At 40.1% G+C, this 21,334-nt stretch overlaps 1 protein-coding gene across 1 annotated transcript in view; it reads left to right on the top strand.

Moving 5' to 3' along the window:
• dachd (dachshund d) overlaps positions 1-21,334 on the top strand; it is a 315,047-nt gene that overhangs the window by 156,763 nt on the left and 136,950 nt on the right. The window contains exon 3 of the mRNA XM_007890728.2: positions 3,605-3,769. Within this exon, the coding sequence (XP_007888919.2) occupies positions 3,605-3,769 (165 nt within the window). The remainder of the gene's footprint in view (positions 1-3,604; positions 3,770-21,334) is intronic.

The raw sequence follows: 21,334 nt of genomic DNA, 5'->3' as shown, positions 1-21,334 counted from the left end.
TTCACTGAAGCCCTTTGTGGTTGCGAGTATTTGAAGAATAAAGTGTAGAAAGCACCGTTTTCTCAAAGAATGGCTGAAGTAAAATGGGAATAATTTCAATCACGTGTGTGTGCATGTGTGTAGGGTTTGCTTTGTGAGCCTGAACAGGCGATGATTAAGCTGATTGTTTTGCCGTCGCCTCACATTCAGAACCATGTATGTTGCCAATGTGTGTTGCAATGGTAACAGAGCATCAGGTTAGGAACATAATAATATTTCCACAATTTTAATTCTGCCCACATTCCCCAGGCAAGAGTGGGTGGGTTTCTGAACCCTCCACCGCCTCTGCCAGTGCTGTACTGCAGCTGGCTTAGAGATGCAGAGGAGCCTTCTGATAAATGCCCTTAGGTGATACCTTCCTTCCCTGTTTAATAGCAGCCAAGGTGCCATCAAGAACTTGACACACTGGTAATCCCATCCTTTATTCCGTGGTCCAGCTCATTGGTTGTTTCAATGTGCCACTCCACCAGCCCACCCAAAGTGTACGTTTCTAAACAACCCTCACTGATAGAGCTGGAAATCCAATACAGCAACTTTACTCCAATTCATATGTGACTATTGATAATTAATTTAATTTAATTTAATCCTTGCATTTGATATAGCGCTTTTCACGTCGGGAGGATGTCCCAAAGCGTTTCACAGAACACACTGTAAAGTGAATTGACTGTATATTTGTGGGCGAACGCGGCAGCCAATTGCGCACAGCAATGTCCCACAAACAGTCGTAGATTGAAAATGACCAATTTATTATAATAATTCTGCTTGTTTTTCCGTCTGCAGAAATCCAACTTACTAATGCAGTTCCTTGATAGAAGTATGGACTTTGATATTTAAGGGAAAAAAATCAATGTCATCCAAAGTGTCACTTCCAGTCTGTGTTGCTGCGTGCAGAGTAGGCTTGTGAATGACCTCTGCTCGTCTTTGTTTGTGCAGTTATCTGTTAGAATGCAAACAAGGTTTTAAATGATATGCCTCTTCTTTTCAGCTGGAGGATCAGCTTCAAGCCATCTGCCTATCAGATATTTAGAAGCCCCTACTGCCTATTAATGCCGCATGTTCATTTATCTATATCCCCTCAATAACCATGATATTCATATTGCTAATAGCAGCTTCTGAATCGTGTCAATGAAATGTGTAAGATACTGTTTTTATAATGTTTGCTATATTCTGAATTAACAGTAGTGAGATTGCCAGGCATTTTTCAATAAATAATTTCAAGACTACATTACTACGATAAGTTTGTTGATAAAATAGAATAGCTTTCTGCACATTCCACCATTTATTGATTCTTCACTATTTTCTTACCTTTGTGGAGTCCTGTAGCTCAGTGGTTAGAGCACTCGCTTTGCAAGCGAGAGACCTGAGTTCAATTCCAGGCAGAGGGCGAAACCTTGGGCAAGTTTCCTTACTCCACAAGCCTAATAATAATCCCTCCAAAAACCAAAACCAATAATAAATTGGTTCATTTTCAATCTACGACTGTTTGTGGGACATTGCTGTGCGCAATTGGCTGCCGCGTTCGCCCACAAATATACAGTAAATTCACTTTACAGTGTGTTCTGTGAAGCGCTTTGGGACGTCCTCCCGACGTGAAAAGCACTATATCAAATGCAAGGATTATTATTATTATTATTATTACCTACTATATCTGTTCAAAGCTGCAGTGTCCCTAGAATTTGGAGGACAGGTTGCATAAACTTGGTCTATATTCCCTTGAGTTTAGAAGGTTGAGAGGTGATCTGATTGAGGTTTTTACAATAATAAAGGGATTCGATAGGGTAGATACAGAAAAACTATTTCCTCTTGTGGAGGAATCCAGAACAAGAGGCATAATCTTACAATTAGAGCTCGCCATTTAGGAGTGAAATTAGGAGGCAGTTTTTCACCCAAAGGATAGTGGAAATCTGAAACTCTCTCCCCCAAAAGGCTGCATCCATCCACATCTTCAAGCCCGAGGTGGATAGATATTTGTTAGATCAGGGTTTCAAGGGATGTGGGGCAAGGGCTGGTGATTGAACAGGTACAGATCAGTTATGATCTTATGGAATAGCAGAACAGGCTTGAGGGACTGAATGGCTTACTCCTGTTTCGATGTTTCTAGAATTATAAACTGCCCATTTACTTAGATGTTGTAGGGAAGTTTCATTGAGCATACTGCCTTTTTATTAAGTTTAAATTATTTAACTTTAACATCGGTGTGGTGATGTACTAGTGGATGCATCATTTTTGTTTACTCATGGAGGCATTCTTGTTACTATTGCTTCTAATTTTGCAGCAGAGGTAGGTGTCATCAATGTCTTGATGAGCATTATTGTTCCAGGACTGACTTCTTCTCTTCATCCTTGGTATCTGTTACTTGGATTAGCAGGAACCCCAATCTATTTATATATGGGAGGGGAAGGGAATTGAATTGTGGAGCACTGCAGTGTCAACTCTACAGTTCAGTGGGCTTTTTGAATCAAGCTCTGTACTGTGTATATTGAACCTCGAAATCAATTTTTGTGATGTGCAGCATATCTGAAAAAATTTAATATTTGGGTATATATGTAGCATCCTTGATGATTCCAGGTTTGTAATATAGGATTTTTTTTGTAGATAAAATGGTTACATATGATATATTGGTTCATTCCATCATTCCAATTTTGAGAAACAAGGCTTGAACACTTTAGTGCCACTTCCCATCAGCAAGGGGATGGTGGTGAGTAATCTACTGCATACATCGCAGTGGCACGTCAAAGAGCTTCAGCTCCAAGTCGCTTAGTTCCAGACATGGTTAAATTCAAGAGATGTAATACGTTGGTCCCATGCCGGGGCCTTTGAGTTCATCATTTTGGCTGACATTCCAGTGCAGTGCTGGGAGAGCTGTATTGACTGTATCTTATAGGGAAAGGTGGCTGCTGATTTGCCCACTGCAATATCCCACAAACAGCCATGAAGTGAGGGTCTAATTTTATTTGGGGGATTGTTGGCGTGGACACCAGGAAAAACTCTTTGAATAGTGCCAAACACACATAAACACCCATCGGGGTGTAATAGTGTTTGCTAGAAGTAGCAATTTTTTCATTAACTATTTAAAATAAATAATCACCATTTTAGCGATCAGCGTATGTTAAGCCCATTCTAAAGCTGCAACAAATATTCATGGAATTTCTCACCCCTGACATTTCAGTCATTAACTTGTGAAAACCAAAATGTGGTTGTAAATATGATTTTCTTTTTAAATTCTTTGCTGGCATTATCTTTTAAGAGTATAAATTATGTTCTGGGCAGTAGGCATACAGTGAAATGATCTCTACATCAAATCAGGTTGGAAATCAGAAGAAAGCTATTTGCTTTACCAGTATTTATTCCACAGTGAAAGTCATACATTACGGAATGTTCTTTTAAAATAAAGCTGTCAAACTATGACATTTAAGGAAGTTGTAAATTGAATGAAATTTAAATGACTTCACCGTTCATTTATAACACAGACTTCACAGGTCAATTGAACGAAGAGTCTGCTGAAAGTACAGAGTATTTATCGGTCTCTCTTTCTGTCTCTCTTTTATCTTGTTACCTGGGATAGGACTCACAGCAGCAGCGGCAGCAGCGGCAGCAGCGGCTACTAATGCGGCCATAGCAGAAGCCATGAAGGCGAAAAAGATCAAACTGGAGGCCATGAACAGCTTCCATGGCAACAGTAACCAGCACAATGCAGAGTCGGAAAACGGTGACCTGAATTCCAGCATTGGTGAGTTCCCTCAGCGCCAGTTACTAATGTAGGGCTCTGGCTGATATTGGTACCTCTAGAGCTGCTGGCTTCACAACACAGTTATCAATAACAAAACACATAATCTGATTAATACCAGTGCTCTGACATCTAAACTTGTAAATCACGGACCCTTTCTGATCAAGTACACCAACAAGATTACATTTGTACAGCGCCTTTCACGTCGGGAGGACGTCCCAAGACACTGGGACAGGAGTGCAGTAGTGCACTGCCAGAGTTGCATTAAAGTTCTAACAGAACAGTAACTAATGAATGCCACAGCTTTACTATGGGACTATTGCTGGTGAGGTTGGGGTTGAATTCCCTATTACATTTTGCCAAGATCCGACGGAGTCTCTTTCCAGATGAAGTAAGGTCTTTGCTCTTCAAAATACTTTAGATCTGCTTGATATCATTTTATTCTCACACACAACACATTGCATTATATAGCATTTTATTTTAGATATTTTATTTATCTAAAATAAAATGACATCGGAAGGATGTTTCAAGGCATTGACACACATTTATTTGACGATATTTACCAACTTGTGTAGAGGAAAAACAAGGGATCCAATAAATTCAAACACAGTCAGCTTTATAACTTGTTTATTGCCATGTGAACATTAGATTAACAGCAGACTGTGTTAAACTTTAGTTTAGAAAAAGTTTAGAAAAAGGTAAACTTTATGTTGCTATGCAAATAGTCTATCCAAAACAATTGTCATGTGTACCTGCAACCTCTTCATGAGATGCTTCAGCTTCAACAAACTACATTGCATGAACATTTTGCTTTGTTCTTAATTCATACACTACCATTAGTGTTCCTCCACATCACAGTATTTAAAGAATGGCAGGAATATATACTTTGTTTATTAATAAATACAGCCACCTAAAACTTGTAGAGCAGCTTCCTTTCTGCTAATGATGTGTGTACTATCCAACTTGTTTAATCATTGTGCTTCTGCTTTTGACACATTATATTATGACCTAATTTAGGGGTCTGTGAAGGCAACGTCTAAGCAAATCCAAACTTTTATTCCTATAAGCGACCACAAAAACGAATCCAAGACACTAAACCATCACTGTCTAAGCTAAATAAATAAAAATAATACCTAGCTTAGCAACCAATCCTGGCCACCAACACCTTTCATAATGGAAATAAATGTCAGGTCCACCAAACAAAACAATCATAGTGGTCATCAACCTTTATGGTCAGCCATCCAAATTCCTTTTTCATTATTGAAATTTTCTTTATTTATGGCCACGCCATGGGTATTGCAGCTAGGTATCTCCTGGAAACAAGGCATTGGTTTGGCATAGATTTGCCAGGACTGATGTGTGGTTTCGGCAGGCCACCTCTTGACACCCTCTCCCGGGACAAAAGTGGCCCTGGGTTGGCAATCATTGCTCCAGAGGATTAATAAATGGCTAACATTTCTGGCAAATATTTCACCCTCATCCAATATTCCACAGAAAGATAGATTCTTTTTGGACAGACCAGGCACGTCTGAAACTGAAATGAGCTAAAATCAGAGATTTCGATTGACTTGAATTTTCATCCACTTTAAATGTGTTGAGATTCAAGCTTTGAATTTATACCTAATCACCGGTTAGAACAAAATCAATTGGATTTCGGATTATGGGAATGTGAACTTTGAATTCTCCAAACCTGAAGTCAGAAGTTATCCATGGACTCACCCTTACACAATAAACCTAACAGTAGGTTACCATGTTGTTTTCGTATGCTCAGTTTCATGAAGGATGTAACACTGCAATCATGTACTTTAAGCTCAAATGAGAATGGAATAACACAGTAATTCCTTCAGGATCGGCAGTATTGTTGAAATTAGACATTCTGAATTCTAGTTTACATTACTGATATCATTAGTTGGCTTTTAAAATTAGACCTTTTCTTAAACTTTTAATAATAGATTATTTTTCTTCTAATGGGAGGACAGACTGTTGTAGACCAGACACCACCATATATATTCCTCCATCTGGTCTCCAGAACATCCTTTGATGAGTTACAGCTGCACAACTTCATGCATCTGGGGGTGCAGGAGAGTGTGCACTGCTCACCAGTGTGCAGGCACCTGCTGGTCTCCTGCTAAATATGTTAACTTAGCTTTGGGTTTCTCCATGAGCAATGTAATACTGCTCTACAGTTTGACATCAGGGGCTGTATTTCAAGTGCAAATATTGTGTTCATGCACAAGGTAGTGAGAAAGATAAATATGTGACTTTATTTTCTTTCATAATGAGCTCTGTCCAGCAGTCCATCCAGAATTAACAAAAGCCATCTAGCAGGTTGGCAGGATTGAGACAGACAAATCCTGGGACTACAAGCCATGGATTTTTGGCTAGAAGTTTACTATTACTGGGCTGCTTCACACAAAGATACTTTTAATGGGTTGTGGGATTTAAAATCTTGAATGCGAACAGAGGAGAATAGCTTTGTTTTTAGGGAGTATTCAGATCCAAATAATGCTGCCTTGTCTTTCAGAACAAGTGTCTTGCCAAACCATTAAATAATTTCTTAACCAAAAAATTTAGAAATGCTAACCTGAAATGCTTATAATTTGTAATATATTGATGCAATGCATCAATGAAACGGATACAGCAGCTTGTGAAATGACCGATCAGTTAACAACAGTAATAACTTCCACTTTATATACTGTGTTGCTTTTCATGAAGGAGAACATCTGTTCTTTATGCAGTTGCTGTGGTTATTCCTGAATTTGCACATAGCCATGCCTTACTGTGCCACAGTTGACAAGTATGATTCCATGTATCACCAACTGTCGGGGTTAATCCAGCATCAGAACTCGCAGGGAAGTAGACACAAAACAAACAAATTTGTGCAAGCTTTCCAGGGGTCCGTTGCACAGTTGCACCACAGTCTCTAAGATTGTGCAACCTTGTGGTTCTGAGGCAAATTAGCAGGACTTCTGATCCCAATGAAATACAGTGTACAAATTTTCTGTTCTCTTCTCAATAATGTACAGGATGTCCACAAAGTTTTCTTATGCCACTTTTACAGAGCAGAAATGTGAGCCGTTTGATCTAGCATTACATGTGGCCTACATTCTACATCTGACTGATCTGACATTATATGGCAGTATAGCACTACACTTTAGAAAAAATAAATGAATAGCATTTTGAAGTGCCTTCCTTCAGATGAGACATCCACATCCACAATTGCCGGCTGTGCTCTTAACCGCTATGTCCTAAATCTCTGGAATTCCTTGCCTCAATCCCTCCGTCATACCTCCTCATTGCCTGTCTGCAAATCACTCCTGCAGACTTTCCTTTTTGTCCATGCCTTTGGTCACCTCCCCTCTCTTTCTGGCTCAGCATCAAGCCACACTGCTGTTAAGCGCTCCGAGACGGCTGGAATATAAAGGAGAGGAAATGATGCTTCAACTGTGTAGAGCCTTGGTCAGACCCCATCTGGAGTACTGCATTCAGTTTTGGGCACTGCACCTCAGGAAGGATATATTGGTTCTGGAGTGGGTGCAGCGCAGATTCACCAGAATTATACCAGGGTTTAAAGGGTTAAATTATGAGGATAGGTTGCATAAATCTGGTCTCTGTTCCTTTGAGTTGAGAAGGTTGAAGAGTGATCTGATTGAGGTTTTTAAAATAATAAATGCATTTGATATGGTAGATACAGAGAAACTATTTCCTCAGGTGGGGGAATCCAGAACAAGGCGCATAATCTTAAAATTAGAGCTCGCCATTTAGGAGTGAAATCTAGAGGCAGTTTTTCACCCAAGGAGTAGTGGAGTCCTGTAGCTCAGTGGTTAGAGCACTAGCCTTGCAAGCGAGACACCTGGGATCAATTCCAGGCAGGGCGAAACCTTGGGCAAGTTTCCTTACTCCACACGCCTCATAATAATCCCTCCAAAACAAAACAATAATAAATTGGTCATTTTCAATCCATGACTGTTTGTGGGACACTGCTGTGCGCAATTGGCTGCTGCATTTCGACGACAAATATACGGTCAATTCACTTAACAGCATACTCTGTGAAGCGCTTTGAGACGTCTAGAAGACATGAAAAGCGCTATATCAAATGCAAGGATTATTATTATTGTTATTAAATCTGGAACTCTCTCCCCCAAAAGGATATGGATGCTGGATCCATTCCATTTTCAAGACTGAGGTGGATAGATATTTGTTGGGTCAGGGTATCAAGGCATATGGGGCAAGGCTGGTTAATTGGAGTAGATATACAGATCAGCCATGATCTTATATAATGACAGACCAGGATTGGAGCCTGAAACTCCTGTTTCTATGAGATGCTACCCATGTGAAGGACACTATATGAATTCCAGTTGTTGTATTGACATTAAACCCAAGTCCAATCTGCCTCTTTTGGTGGACCTTAAAGATCACACAACACTACTCGAACAGAGAACATTTCTCCTGGCGTCCTGGTCAACAATGCCCCATAAAAACTTGGCTGTCCACTTCATTGCTGTTTGTGGGACATTGTTGTGTGTAAATTGGCTGTCATGCTTACCTACAAAATATAGTCACTACACAAAGCAGTTAATCCTATGAAGCGTTTTGAGACTTTTGACTTGAAAGGAGCTATATCAAATGCTAGGATTATTTATTGTTTAAATCAGGACTTGGGTGGATTTTTTCCGCTTTGACGTCTAAATCACCTGTTCTAACATTCTGAGTCTGGACAGTTGCAGTTCAGGGGCTAGCACCGGCATAGGGAAGATGGGCTGAATGGCCTCCTTCTGTGCTGTAAACTTTGTATTCTATGAATAGGCCCCCAAGTAGTCTTGCATGCATTGTTCAACTGAAGGTTATTCTTACTGTTCATTCGGTGCAGTTTGTTAATTCAATGCACTCCTAAAATGGCCCTCTTAAATGCGTATCATTATCAACTTCCAAAACAGTTTGTGGCTTTTGATCCTAAACCTATGGGCAACCAACAATTACCTGCAAATGGAGCTATTGTAAATGAAAACAAATGATCAGATAGTGTTTAGAAAATTGGTTTTGTTGGGTTTCCTGTTACAGACAGGATCATTTGCTAACACCTGTTGTTACAGTTAGCACTTCACTGACCATAGATTATCTTTAACTTCCTTTACAGAAATATAATACATTGCAAGTACTACTTGGTTTAGAATAGGAAAATTATGCTTATTGTATACTATTGCAAAAGGGACAAACCCCCTTGTGCTTTTAGGACAGCAGCGGTAGTTCTCCGGGAGATTAAAGAAACCCACATTTAACCTAGGATGAATGAATCAGTTAACATTGTGATATAGGTTGAATGACGAGCTGTCACATTGTTTGGCTTGAGCCAAACCTCAAAATTCTTCCCCTCAATTCAATACCGTTTAGTTGAACACCAGCCTTCCATCTTATTTTGCATCATTTGACTGAAGCAGGGCACATATGATCAGATATTTTTTGTTGTGAAGTTTCTCTTTGTTTTGTATGCTAAGCTTCCAGAGTGCAATCCAGCAAATGTGATGCCAGCTGAACTGTAGGACAGCCAGGTGTGTGACAATCTGATAAGTGTTCGTATCAAAAAGTCCCTAAAAAAAAGAGGGTCTAAAGGTCTTACCACAGTAAAATCAAACAAAAACATGGTTCTTTCCATTCTAGCAATAATCTGAATCTGTTGAAAGAGAGTGCAAAAAAATTCTGACTTCTGAGTTGTCAGATTGTTGCTAATGTAATTTCCTGCACATAATACATGTGTGCAGTGAGCAAGAGTTGATGGTGGTGGCAACCTGACGATCTGGAAGTTGGCCATTTTGTTGTGCAGGAAGCCAACCGGCTGTGTTGGAAGCCAGAAACCACTTCTGAGGAGCTTAATAACAGGTTGCCTTGTATATAGTTTCTATTGTAGATGGGATGGATAATTGATATGGGTCATATGTATCATCATTCATTGTACTTAGGAGGCTCACAGTAATTAAGTAAAGTGCACTATATCTAAACTGCTCAGGATACATTGGATTATTTTGATAATAAAGTTTTGGTCTAGAAAGAGAGAAACTGCGCAGTAGAAAAATGCAGTGATTTTGTACTGTCAAAATTGGCTGCTTAGCACACTGTCCTTTCACCATTGGCAACAGGATTGAATCCATGGTAGATTGGCTGCATGAAAGTTTCTTTTGCTAAATGGCTGTAAGGCTACTTATCGGTTTATTGCTTGTCATCAATGCACGTGCCAGTGAGTCTGATTCCACAACAATAAACTGCCCATCAATTCAGAAGGGCAGCTGGCGGGAGAAATAAAATGGCCAAACTACAGCAAGCAAGGAGTACCCTGAGGCGTTCTGAGGTTAGGTTAACACAGAATGAGGTGAAAATTAAAACGTTTTGACGTGTTAGTCAACCCCTGTGATATATTTGATTTAGGAACTTTGTGATCTTTATGATATTTTATATGACTGGTTTATTGGAGGCAGAAGCTCCCATCCCTCTTCCCCCCCGGCCCCTGCCACACATACACACATGCACACACATACTCATTGATTCTCATTGATGATGCTGGTAAGTCAGGCTATGCATTGAACTTCCGATTAATGGGATACCAGATTTTTTTTAATAAAGTCGAAATTCCACCAACTGCTGCAATAACATCTTTAGCATCCACCGGAACAAGCATAATGGGACCTTGGTTTCACATCTGACCTGCAGGTCGGGACTTCTGCCAATGCAGCATTCTCCCAGCATTGCGCTGGGGTGCCAGCCTGGACTGTAAATTCGAAGTCCCAGTATGAGGTTTGACTCCACAATCTTCTGACTCAGAGGTGAGAATGCTGCCAACTGAGCCAAGTTCACACATTCTTGAAAACAAATATCCCTTAATTTCATTCACAGCACTCACCAATAAATTCAAAAACATTCCTACCTATTGTATCACCTTATTTGTGTAGCAAAATGGATATGATTGCCCAAGATTAGATGATATGTAATTCTATCTTTCCATATAAACTGGTCAAAGGGAATGTTACTCTCATATCAGGGAGAAATATGAACACGTAGTTTTATTGAATTAATGTCTCTGTTCATTTTATCTCTCTTCCAGTGTTTTGCAGTCCCTCCTCTGCACGTGTGACAATCTTTGTTTGCTCTGATTTTATTATTTTGCATTCTTTTTATAGTGCGCTGTCAGGTGATTTGCTTTAACACTACGGGAACAAATGAGGGCTGAAACCCCTTCAGTGCCAGTATAAAAAACAAAATGATAGTAACTTGGGCAATCAAAAGAAATTTCCTCCCCGAAAAGGAATATTAGTTCTAGTAGAGAGGGTGGGGACTTTGCCACATTGGTTGCGAGGAAGTGATCAAGATTAATCTCAGAGGAATCTTGAGCACCTCTGCCTGTACTGCTACAAACTAGGTCGGGAGTGAAAAATAAAAAATGATCAACTCAGCCTCACAAAGAAATTAATCCAGAAAGGTCCTTTTGACATACAGTGCTATTATGTGCTGTATAAGGTGTGCTGCATATAAAAGAGACAGGACTGGATCTGTTCTGAGTTAGAATGAATAGGGGAGTCTGTGTCATGTTAGTGTCTTGGGGGAAATTGAATGTGTTGAACAAGGCGGACTGAAAATCCACACCAGCCTGGAATTGATAATATGGAAGAGCTCCTGGACTGCCAGGTGGATTCACAAAACACCGACACTGTGATGGTTGAATAACTTAAAACTTTCTTAATGCTTTAAAATAAACTTGCAATGCAGCCTTTAAATTTCATTTGAAATGTATTCTCACTAGAACTATATTCCCACAAATAAGCAGAGCCAGGGAAGAAAGTCACCTGATATCTGGCCTCCACTAAGCAAACATGTATAATTATGTAATTAAGAACCTACTGTAAAGGATTACAGAATCGCTTTCATTGGTTGTCAATTAAATCACTAAGGGCACCTGTAATGTTAGCACATAGTGACCCAACCTGCATGTTAGACCCTGATGCCTTTCCAAGAAAGCTGCAGACAGTGCACTCCTTGCCAAACAGGATGCAGTTGTCAAGCTGTAGTTCAAGAGAGGTATTCCACGTCAGGCCTGATAAATGCAACCCTGGAGTGCTTTACAATTAGAGTCATTATTTTCAACTTTACCAAGTTGCATAAAAGCATATTCTCCTAATGTGTAATAGTAATAATCCTTACATTTGATATAATGCATTTCATGTTGAGAGGAATCTCAAAGCGCTTCACAAGATATACTGTCAAGTGTATTTTGACAGACTGTGCATTTTGGTTGTCTATTTCTCTGATCATCTTACAATTATTTTCAATTACTTGCATAATTTTTCCTATTAATGTTGTTAGTACTCAGTCAAGTTTGACACGATTCATAAAAAACAGAAATGTTAAAAATGCTGTAAAATAATACTGTACCAATGAGGTTGGGGAAATGTCAACAGCCACTATTGCAAATTCACAGCATGGCAGCAAAGTTTTATCCAGTTGTCCTGTTGTTGAGGTAAATCTCCGCATGTATGTGGATGACACCCAACTCTAATCTCTCTGCCTCCACCCTCAATTCCAGGACTACTGAAGTCCTGACCGACTGCCTGTCCGACATCAAGTCCTGGATGAATGACAACTTTCTCCAACTGAAAGTTAGCAAGACCGAGGCCCTCCCGATTGGCTCGCGCCAGCGCCTCTGCACCTTGGGCGCTGGCAGCTTCAGCCTCCGCGGTTGCATACTCAACCTCACTAAGTCAGTCAGGAACCTGGGTGTCTTGTTTGACCCTGAACTGCCCTTTCTCCCCCATATCTGCGCACTGCCTACCACAACCTCTGCAACATTGCCAGCGTCCGCCACTGCCTCACCCCTCAGGCTGCTGAAACCCTCACCCACGCATTTGTCACATCAAGGCTCGATTATGGAAACTCCCTCCTCATCGGCCTTCCCAACTCTTCCCTTCACAAGCTGCAGATCATCCAAACTCTGCAGCTCATGTACTCTCACGCACCAGACTCTGTGATCCTATCACTCCCACCTTCGCCCGACTCCACTGGCTCCATATCCCCCAGAGGATTGAGTCCTCACTTTTAAGACCATCCATGGCCTTGCCCCCTCCTACCTCTCTGACCTGCAGACTGCCTAGCAGCGGGCTCTGGCCTGCTCCATGTCTCCCACCCGACCCGCCCTACTATCAGTGGCCGGGCTTTCAGTCCCTCTGCCCCCACACTCTGGAACTCCGTCCCACCGTCCCTTCACCTCACTTCCTCCCTTGCCTCCTTCAAGGCCGGCCTCAAGATCCTCTTCGATCGTGCCTTCAGTCGCCCTCCCACTCTCTGCCTTCCCTCACCCCTACACCACCCCTCCCCCATGCTCGGGTTCTGACCCCTGAATGTCCAGCGCCTTAGGATGTCCTCCCAACGTGAAGGGCGCTCTATAAATGTAATTTTGTTGTTGTTGTTAAAGCCAATAAGTAGCAGGCAACGAGTTGGGAAAAATCAAAAAGGGAAGAATTGAAAAAAAATCACATTGAAGATATTTTTGAATACAGAGAGCATGTAGCTCTGCTACTTGTTGTTACTTACTGTTTATATGTGACCACTATTCTTTGTTAATTGGTATTTGGCATCATTATTATAATGTGTCAACCTGGCTCAGTGCCTAGCACTTTCATCTCTGAGTCAGGAGGTTGAGGATCCAAGCCCCACATCGGGAGCTCATAGTCTGGGTTGACACTCCAGTGCAATGCTTGAGGAGCAATGCATTGTCAGAAGTCTTTGTCTTTGGATGAGACTTTAAACCACTGTCCCATCTGCTTGTTCAGGTGGGCATTAAAGAACCCGTAGCACTACTCAAAAAGAGAGTTTCTCCTGATACCCAATATAGCCTGATACCCTGATAGCCAACAATTCTCCAGGTAAAATAGGTCACTCACTTTGTAGCAAATTGACTGCTGCATTTGCTTCAAATATGCCCACTTTATCATGCCTGATAATAATCCCTCAAGAAAAAAAACAATAATATATTTGGTCACTCCACGACTGTTTGTGGGACACTGCTGTGTGCAATTGGCTGCCGCGTTTCACCCACAATTATGCATTCAATTCACTTTACAGTATATTCTGTGAAGTGCTTAGAGACATCTCGAAGACGTGAAAAGCGCTATATCAAATGCAAGGATTATTTATTTAAAATCCTGCAAACCACTTTGAGACATTTTGAGGAGGTAAAAAGGCACTGTGTCAAAATGGAAGGATTAATTTTACTGTAATTATTCAGCATTTCACTTTTCAGCCCATGGGCCGCTTCTAAATGAAACACATCAATGCATGAAATGTACAGCAAAGCCCTCAGTGAAAAACATGTTAAGGAAGTTGATAGGGAGAGACTGTTGCCACAGATAAGAAAGCAGACAGGGTCAGACTAATCGGCCAAGCTGAGATTCACTGATTAACACAGTGTGGTCATGCCAATGAAGCTAATAGGAAACTGTTTTATCTCTTCACTTTTACACATTAACCTTGAGCTACCACCTCCCACCAGCATTCTAATTCTAGCAGACAAGCCACAGAAAGTGAAGCATTAGCACTTTGAGTAAAATATATGGCCCTGATGCCTTTTCTCCTCTATTCACAATCTATTGGATTCTTTTACTTTAATATTTACTTGCTCAGATGAGGTGCTAGTCTGCATGATGATGAACGGTCTGCCCATGGCATTTGAAGGTGACCTGTCAGTTGTTATGGACAAATCTCCCGCATCGTGAAATGTACAAAATAAATCATTAAACCAGGCAGCCGCACGGTCCAGGATTTAAATCACCTCAGATTTATTATTGGAATTAATGCTTCCTTTGGCCATAGAAATGGAGACTGAGAAAAATGATGAGCACTGGAGGGGCTTCAATACTGTACCCATCTTGATATTGATTGCTGGGATGTTTTGTGATCTCTTGTTTATATCAAGCACTGTCTTGTGACAGATTTGCTGATCTGAACTAATGATTTCCAGATAAGGTGGGAAAGATGCACAGTGTCACAGTCGGCTGGGCTTGCTAGAAAAACAGAGGACACGGGAACACAAGCCTCAGAACTTTGAAAATGCAATCCACAAGTTTCAGAATTTCGCAAATACATTTTTTTTCCTCTTGTTGATTTTCTTCACTGCTTTTCTTCTAGATATGATTATGGGGCACCTATTACCACTAGTATCTTTCCCAACTAGACATTATTAATGTGTGAACCTTGATGGTCAGTGTTGGCAGGCAAATGAACCACAGAGGGCATCACATCAGAGTCCAATCCTGCCCTCATCTGATGTCCACACGCATGTTCATCTGACTTCCGCACACCTGTTAATCTGGCGTCCACCCATATGTTTGTCTGATGTCCACACATGTCCACCCAATGTCCACATAGATATTTATCTGATGTTCACATACATGATCACCTAATGTCACACATGTGCTCATCTGACATCACACATGTAGATCTGGAATTAGACTGCATCTGAGCATTAGCTCCTGTGTGTTGGCTTGATGAACTTCTACTTTCCTTATCAAGGAATCCCATTAGGTATTGCTGCAAATGAGACTTTATTGCTTCATGTAAATGGACCACACCTCTAGCTAAGTTTGCATTTGGCTCCATTTTATCCGACTTGCCAAATGTGAATAAATCCAGATTATTGACCCAGATCTGCCAATTTCAGTGTGTTATAATGATCTGAATCAAACACATTAAACTTTTAAAGCTGGGGCTTTTCTATGGTTCCGAATCGTTTAATAATATTTAATGAAAAGTCAAAGATTCAGTTCAGCTGACAGATCCCATCTAACCTGCTATAATGATGGGGAGAATCACAGGTTTAGTTAATTATAAAGCAGGCATTTCAAAGGAGGCATTAGACTGCTGTCAGATACCTGTGATCCAATTCCCAAAGGAATTGTATTTGTTGAAAAGCATGAACCCATGTTATCCACTGAGCCAGTGAGCCGGAGATGCGTGTTAAGTTTTGTAAAAAAGTCACGTTAATGTTTATTCAAAGCATGCACACAAATAACCTTTGCTGCCATTTACCGCTATCAAGATTGTGGCACTGCTGAGAGAATGCCAAGTGGTGACTAAGAAAGTGTTCCCGTGTTCTGATGCCAACCCCTCTAAGAATTGTATCTATTATTATCTCTATTCCATTTACACCTCCTAAGTTTTTCACCATTCATTGATTAACTTTGACATCTGCTTTTTCTTCATTCTTGTCTTGCTGAGACTTGTGGTGTCTTGTAGAGTATTGGTTGGAGCACTCGCTTTGCAAGTGAAAGCACCCAGGTTTGATTCCCGGGCAGGGCGAAACCTTGGGCAAGTTTCCTTACTCCAAACCCTCTGTTTACCTAGCAGCAAGTAAGAACCCAGTCATCAGTCGATTGGTGGGCGGTTCACTTTTCCGGGGATTATTCAGTCCACAGTTGTTTATGGGACACTGCTGTATGCAGTTGGATGCTGTGCTTTGCCCACAAAATGTACAGTATATTTTGTGAAGCGCTTTCAGATGTTTCAACTATGTAATAAGGTGCTATATCAAATGCAAGTGATATTATATTATTACTAACAATAATGGTTAATTCTTGCAATAAAGTAGTTTCCTGTTGCTCCTACAAACAGATATGTTGTGAGAGAGCCAATATATGTGGCAGAATGTTGTGCAGATGTGTGCAAGATGAGCTCTCCATTGACTGAAGCACAGTTCAGAAGCTGCCTTACTTCACAAACTGTAGTCATAAGAGTAGTTATACAGGGTGTAAGAGTAGTTTGCACCATAACATTTAAATTACTTTCACTTAAAATTATTTTCATTTCATAGAAGTAAAGTCCTTTTTTAAGCATTTTCCTAAATGTTTTGGTTCTGCTTCCGGTTTTCTCGATCAAAATGGTTGCTTAATAACTCAAGTTAACTCTTTAAAGACAATGAGATAGCTCTTCTGGTCCAGAAATGAACATTTAAAAGCCTATTTTCCATTAGCTGACACTGTCCTCTGGGGTCTAGTTCATTTTACATGACATCTGTTGCTGCCCTTTTTACATTTGAGTTCACAGCAGGGACTCTGGGAATATATATTGTACTCACAGACGTGTTGTTTATTCAAACTCTACATGTGTATTTTATATATCCTTGCATATAAATCATGGCAAAATAAACACAACTGTAACAATGCTTTTCACAGCCTTTTCAAATTGAATTTTTAGAAGTGGGCTTTCATACTATTGCTTATGATTTACACAAGTAACGCTAAGAACTTAATTGCATTTTGTTGGCAGTTACAAACCGTGCTCAGATGACTATAGCTGTTAGGGTATTTTAATCCTTCTGCAAATGTAAATATTTTCACCATGCCTGTATATTTTAATCATTCTTAATTTATAATAGGTGCAATAACCTCACGAGATGTTATTTGGTTTAGCTGTGGCATGAAAGTGCCTATTTTGAAAACTGCAAAAATAAAATATATTGGTGATGTATATGAGGCAGAAAAAAGGCGATTTGTTAATGTATAATTGACTCAAATTGTAAAGAAGTTAGTTAGAAAAGAAACAGTTAGAAGGGTGGCTTTTCAAGTTGAATGTTCACTTTTTGTTCAGAAAACCCCCCAACCCTTGGCTATAGCAAGCAGTTAGTGGGCATCTCCAGCAGAGTGAACAAAGAGTTTGACTTTAGAAGTTTCAAGAAAATATGATGACTGCATCTTATAGACAGTGTCTTAACACAACTTTCCTGAACGAACCAAATAAATAACTGTGTAAAAAGAAACAAAATGTCTTATTTTCATTGCAATGACCTCAACAGAAACCTATTGTAAAACATCCGCACGGTAGTGGTTTCCTCCATAAATGCCTATTTTAAGAAAAAAATGAATTACTTTTGCAGGTTCAGGAAAAGTCTTGGAGTCCTTGAGAAAGGCAGAAAAGGAGGGCAGACCTTGCAAGCCATTGAGCAAAGCTCGGCATTTTTAAATCTAATTCCCTGCCTTGCCGCTGTTAATGAACTTGAAATCCAGTCTGTAATTAGATATGGGAATTCCTTGTATTTTCAAACAGATGATGCTGTTATAATGAAGCAAGTGACGAGGAATTTAAGCGGTCCCTTCATTTTAGAAAAAAGTAGGTTGCTTTTTTAAAAAAAAGTATAATTAAATGGATTTCTGTCCAGTTCTTGGCTGAAAAGACCTAGGGAGGGGGTGAGGAGTCTGGCATAATATGACAGATGTGTCACTTGTAGATGTGTAAAAAAGACATGTGGAAACTGTGGAAGTTGTTGGGGGAAGAGGGAAGAGTGTTAGGGCGCTGGGCTCATTCCGACTGCAATTCTCATTTGAAAGTGCCAGGGCTCGAGAGGAGGATCCGGATTGAGAGCACAGCTGTAACCACTGATGAGCTAATTGCTCCTTATCTCTTAGTCCCATTCATCTTCATTTTTTACCAATTACTGAGAATTATCGGTGTTCTCAGATGGATATGAGACTTAATCCTTCTGCCTTTTTGGTTCAGCTCACATTTATCCCTGCCGTTTCCCCAGCAGGAATTTGGGGTTAACAGACGGTGACAGAGCCACGTTTTACGAATCAGCACAACTCAATATCTATAGAACTTGTATGACTTTCAGTAGACTCAACTTGTTACTCTTATTTAATGTTTCTTTCTGTTTGTGTTTTTGTCCCATTCTTTTGCCCTGTTTCCCCCTTCCTCTTCAGAATGTGCTGATTCTTGCTGGAATACTGTTCCATGGGTGGTGGCAGTGCTCTGGTTACTGGCACATCGCAGGCTACTTCACAATTAGATGTCTGCAGAAGTCAATGTGATCATTGCTGTTGGAAGCCTTTTTGACTGTGGGAATTATCACAGCTGAGCCCAATCCTGTTCTTGCTTCCAAAAACCCACACACAAACTTTACAAGCAGGAGACCCTGGTCAATAATCCCTCCCTAAATCTGATGTGCATCCAACTGTTTCCTCCATTGAGAGAAGTAATATCAATGCAGACTAGGAACTGAACCAGCCTGACGCTTTTATCCACAGGGCCAATGGGAGGTAACTCCTCATTTTAGATTTTTACAGATTCAACCCCTTGTTTTTCTCCCATTTATTCTTTAAATGCGGGTCTTTTTTGGAGGGAGAGGCAGGAGTCAGCATCCCATGTCAGACAGTGTAGTGTCTTAATAAAGCAGCCTAGCTGGAGAACTGCTTATGATATACACAGTGATCTGCCTTCAGCCAGTTTCATAATACTGAGCAAGGGCTAGGAGTATTTCCAGCTTGGCTCAATGATCCTGGCATTTCAAACTAATTAGTGTATCAAGTTTTTCTTAACAGGACCGAGTAAACTGGCATCCTGTGAAAGGTCACTCATGCCGCACTCCATAGTCATATTCTGTCCCAACTGAATTTGGAGAGGTTTGACTTCTGCAACAAGTCAGTATTTATCAGCTGTTATCAGTGTAGGTTTTACTCACACACAAACAACAAGAATATTATATTTGTGGGTTCTTTTCGACCCTGTTGATATAAGGTAGATTTTGCCTGTCTTTGCTTTCCTCTTCTGCTGAGTCGGTGGTCACCAGTGGGGTGAACATTTGGATGTGTCAGTTTATTACATACCAGTCCAGTTTTACAATGTGGATTCAAAAAGATGAGTTTACTTCAGTAAAATTGACACCTGCCTGTTTGTACTACTCTGGGTACACTCAAATCCATGAACATTTGAAACTTAATGTTGCAGAATTAATAATTGCCCACAATTCACAATAGTACTGTGTGCAAGTACCAGACAGCTGGTTGTAGTGAGATGTTAATTTTCTCACGAGTGTATTTTTTTAATCATAGGCATACTGGTAGAGGAAATTAATTGCAGTCATTGCTGTATTAGTCCTTTTGGACTGGACTTTAAACAATGAATATGCAGTGTGCTGAGATGAATCTATTTCATTGCTTTGAAAATGTATTTCCCCTTGAATGTCATCTTTCCTGCTGTCATCCTAGTTGAAGTTCTGTAAGATCCTTTACCTAAAACCCTAAAGGATATATCCTTTTATGTTATTAAAATATCCACAGATAACCACATGTTAAAAATTCAAAAGGATCCCATAGGGTTCTTGCTACCTTTTTTTTAAAGAAATTGTAAATCCAATAGGGTTTTCTGTTAAAAACTGTAAATCCTTCAGAATTACTTTTAATGTATGTGTTATAGGCTTTATTCTGACTGTTTTTGTAATCCTAAGGTATGTTGTGATATTACTGTGAGATATTATGGAGTGAACATTACACAAATTTTCCAGTTTCATCACAGAGATGCTGTCTATTTAACAAAGGAAAGGTCCACCAGTTAACGCATTTCTGGCTCTGCCAGATGATCTTTGCCGTTAGTTTCATTTGTATGTCCCAGCATGATCAGCAAAGGCTGCTGATTTTTTTTAGGATCCCGCTGTTGAAAGGTAATGAGGTTATTACAGCTTTTATATCAACCAAATAACTGCATTTAAATTCCTTTTCTCTTGAGCTGAAAGATTGCAGATACCGCAAAAAAAAACTTTCTTCCTTTTAATCAATTTCTACCTCAGAAATTAGATGATATTATTTAATACCTCTGCAGCAAGGCTGAGAGCACATTACAGAGAATGAATTAGAAGTGAAGTGCCTCCTGCTTGCAGATATGGATCTGGTCGGTCACACGCAGTAACAGCTGTCATCCCAGCCACACTGCTGTGATTTAATTATTCTGTTTATGTCCTTTCTAATAATATTTCCATCTCTATGAAAGGGCAAATGCGGTGGAGATTTTTCACTGGCTCTGTACATTGACGAATTTGGCCTACATCTGATACACCCAGTAAAGGCCATGATGCGGAATTGAATCACTATTCAAGTCACCTCAAGCTGCTCATAAATTGTGTAGCGAAGAGGGTGCTTATTTCCTCAGGGTCATGCAGAGGCCAAGGAGAGCGAACTGCACAGGGTTGTAAAAAAGGGACGCTCCAACAGATACCTATATTGGTGGAATGTCAAGTTCCTTTGGTCAACTTGAACCATCTGAGTTGCCAACCACGGTTTGTTTAGGTGAAACCAATTTGGAGAAATGTGAACTGAATGAAACAGCCACTTACTAACTGAGTCAGTTAATTAAAGAAAGTCCTGTGTAATTTACAATCACAGAAGCAAGTCTTGGAAATATATAAAGTGACTTGACTTAAAGACTTGTGGGACAGGTTAATGAGAAATGCCTTATTGTAACGTTTACATTATAGAGAGAAATGAACTAATCAGTTACTGCTTCGAAGCCCATATAACTGTATCATTTATAGTTGGAGAAGCAAGTCTCACTGACTTAGGAAGTGACTGAGCAGAAACCTATAGGAAAGTTTGATTACACCAAAATGCCTTCTCATGATAAAACATTCAGAAAAAAATGTTCTAGGGGACTGTTCTAGGGCTTTAGTTGCGTTCAATGATAATGAAGACAAATTACACTCTTGGCATAAACTAGTTTTAGTGAAACTAATTGGTTTTAGACTCAGATTAAAAAGTTGAATTTACG

The sequence above is a fragment of the Callorhinchus milii genome, unplaced genomic scaffold (assembly GCF_018977255.1).
Source record: "Callorhinchus milii isolate IMCB2004 unplaced genomic scaffold, IMCB_Cmil_1.0 Scaffold4, whole genome shotgun sequence".
Classification (NCBI taxonomy): domain Eukaryota; kingdom Metazoa; phylum Chordata; class Chondrichthyes; order Chimaeriformes; family Callorhinchidae; genus Callorhinchus; species Callorhinchus milii.
The sequence above is the reverse complement of the archived record's forward strand: the minus strand, read 5'-3'. Positions and strand labels throughout refer to the sequence as shown.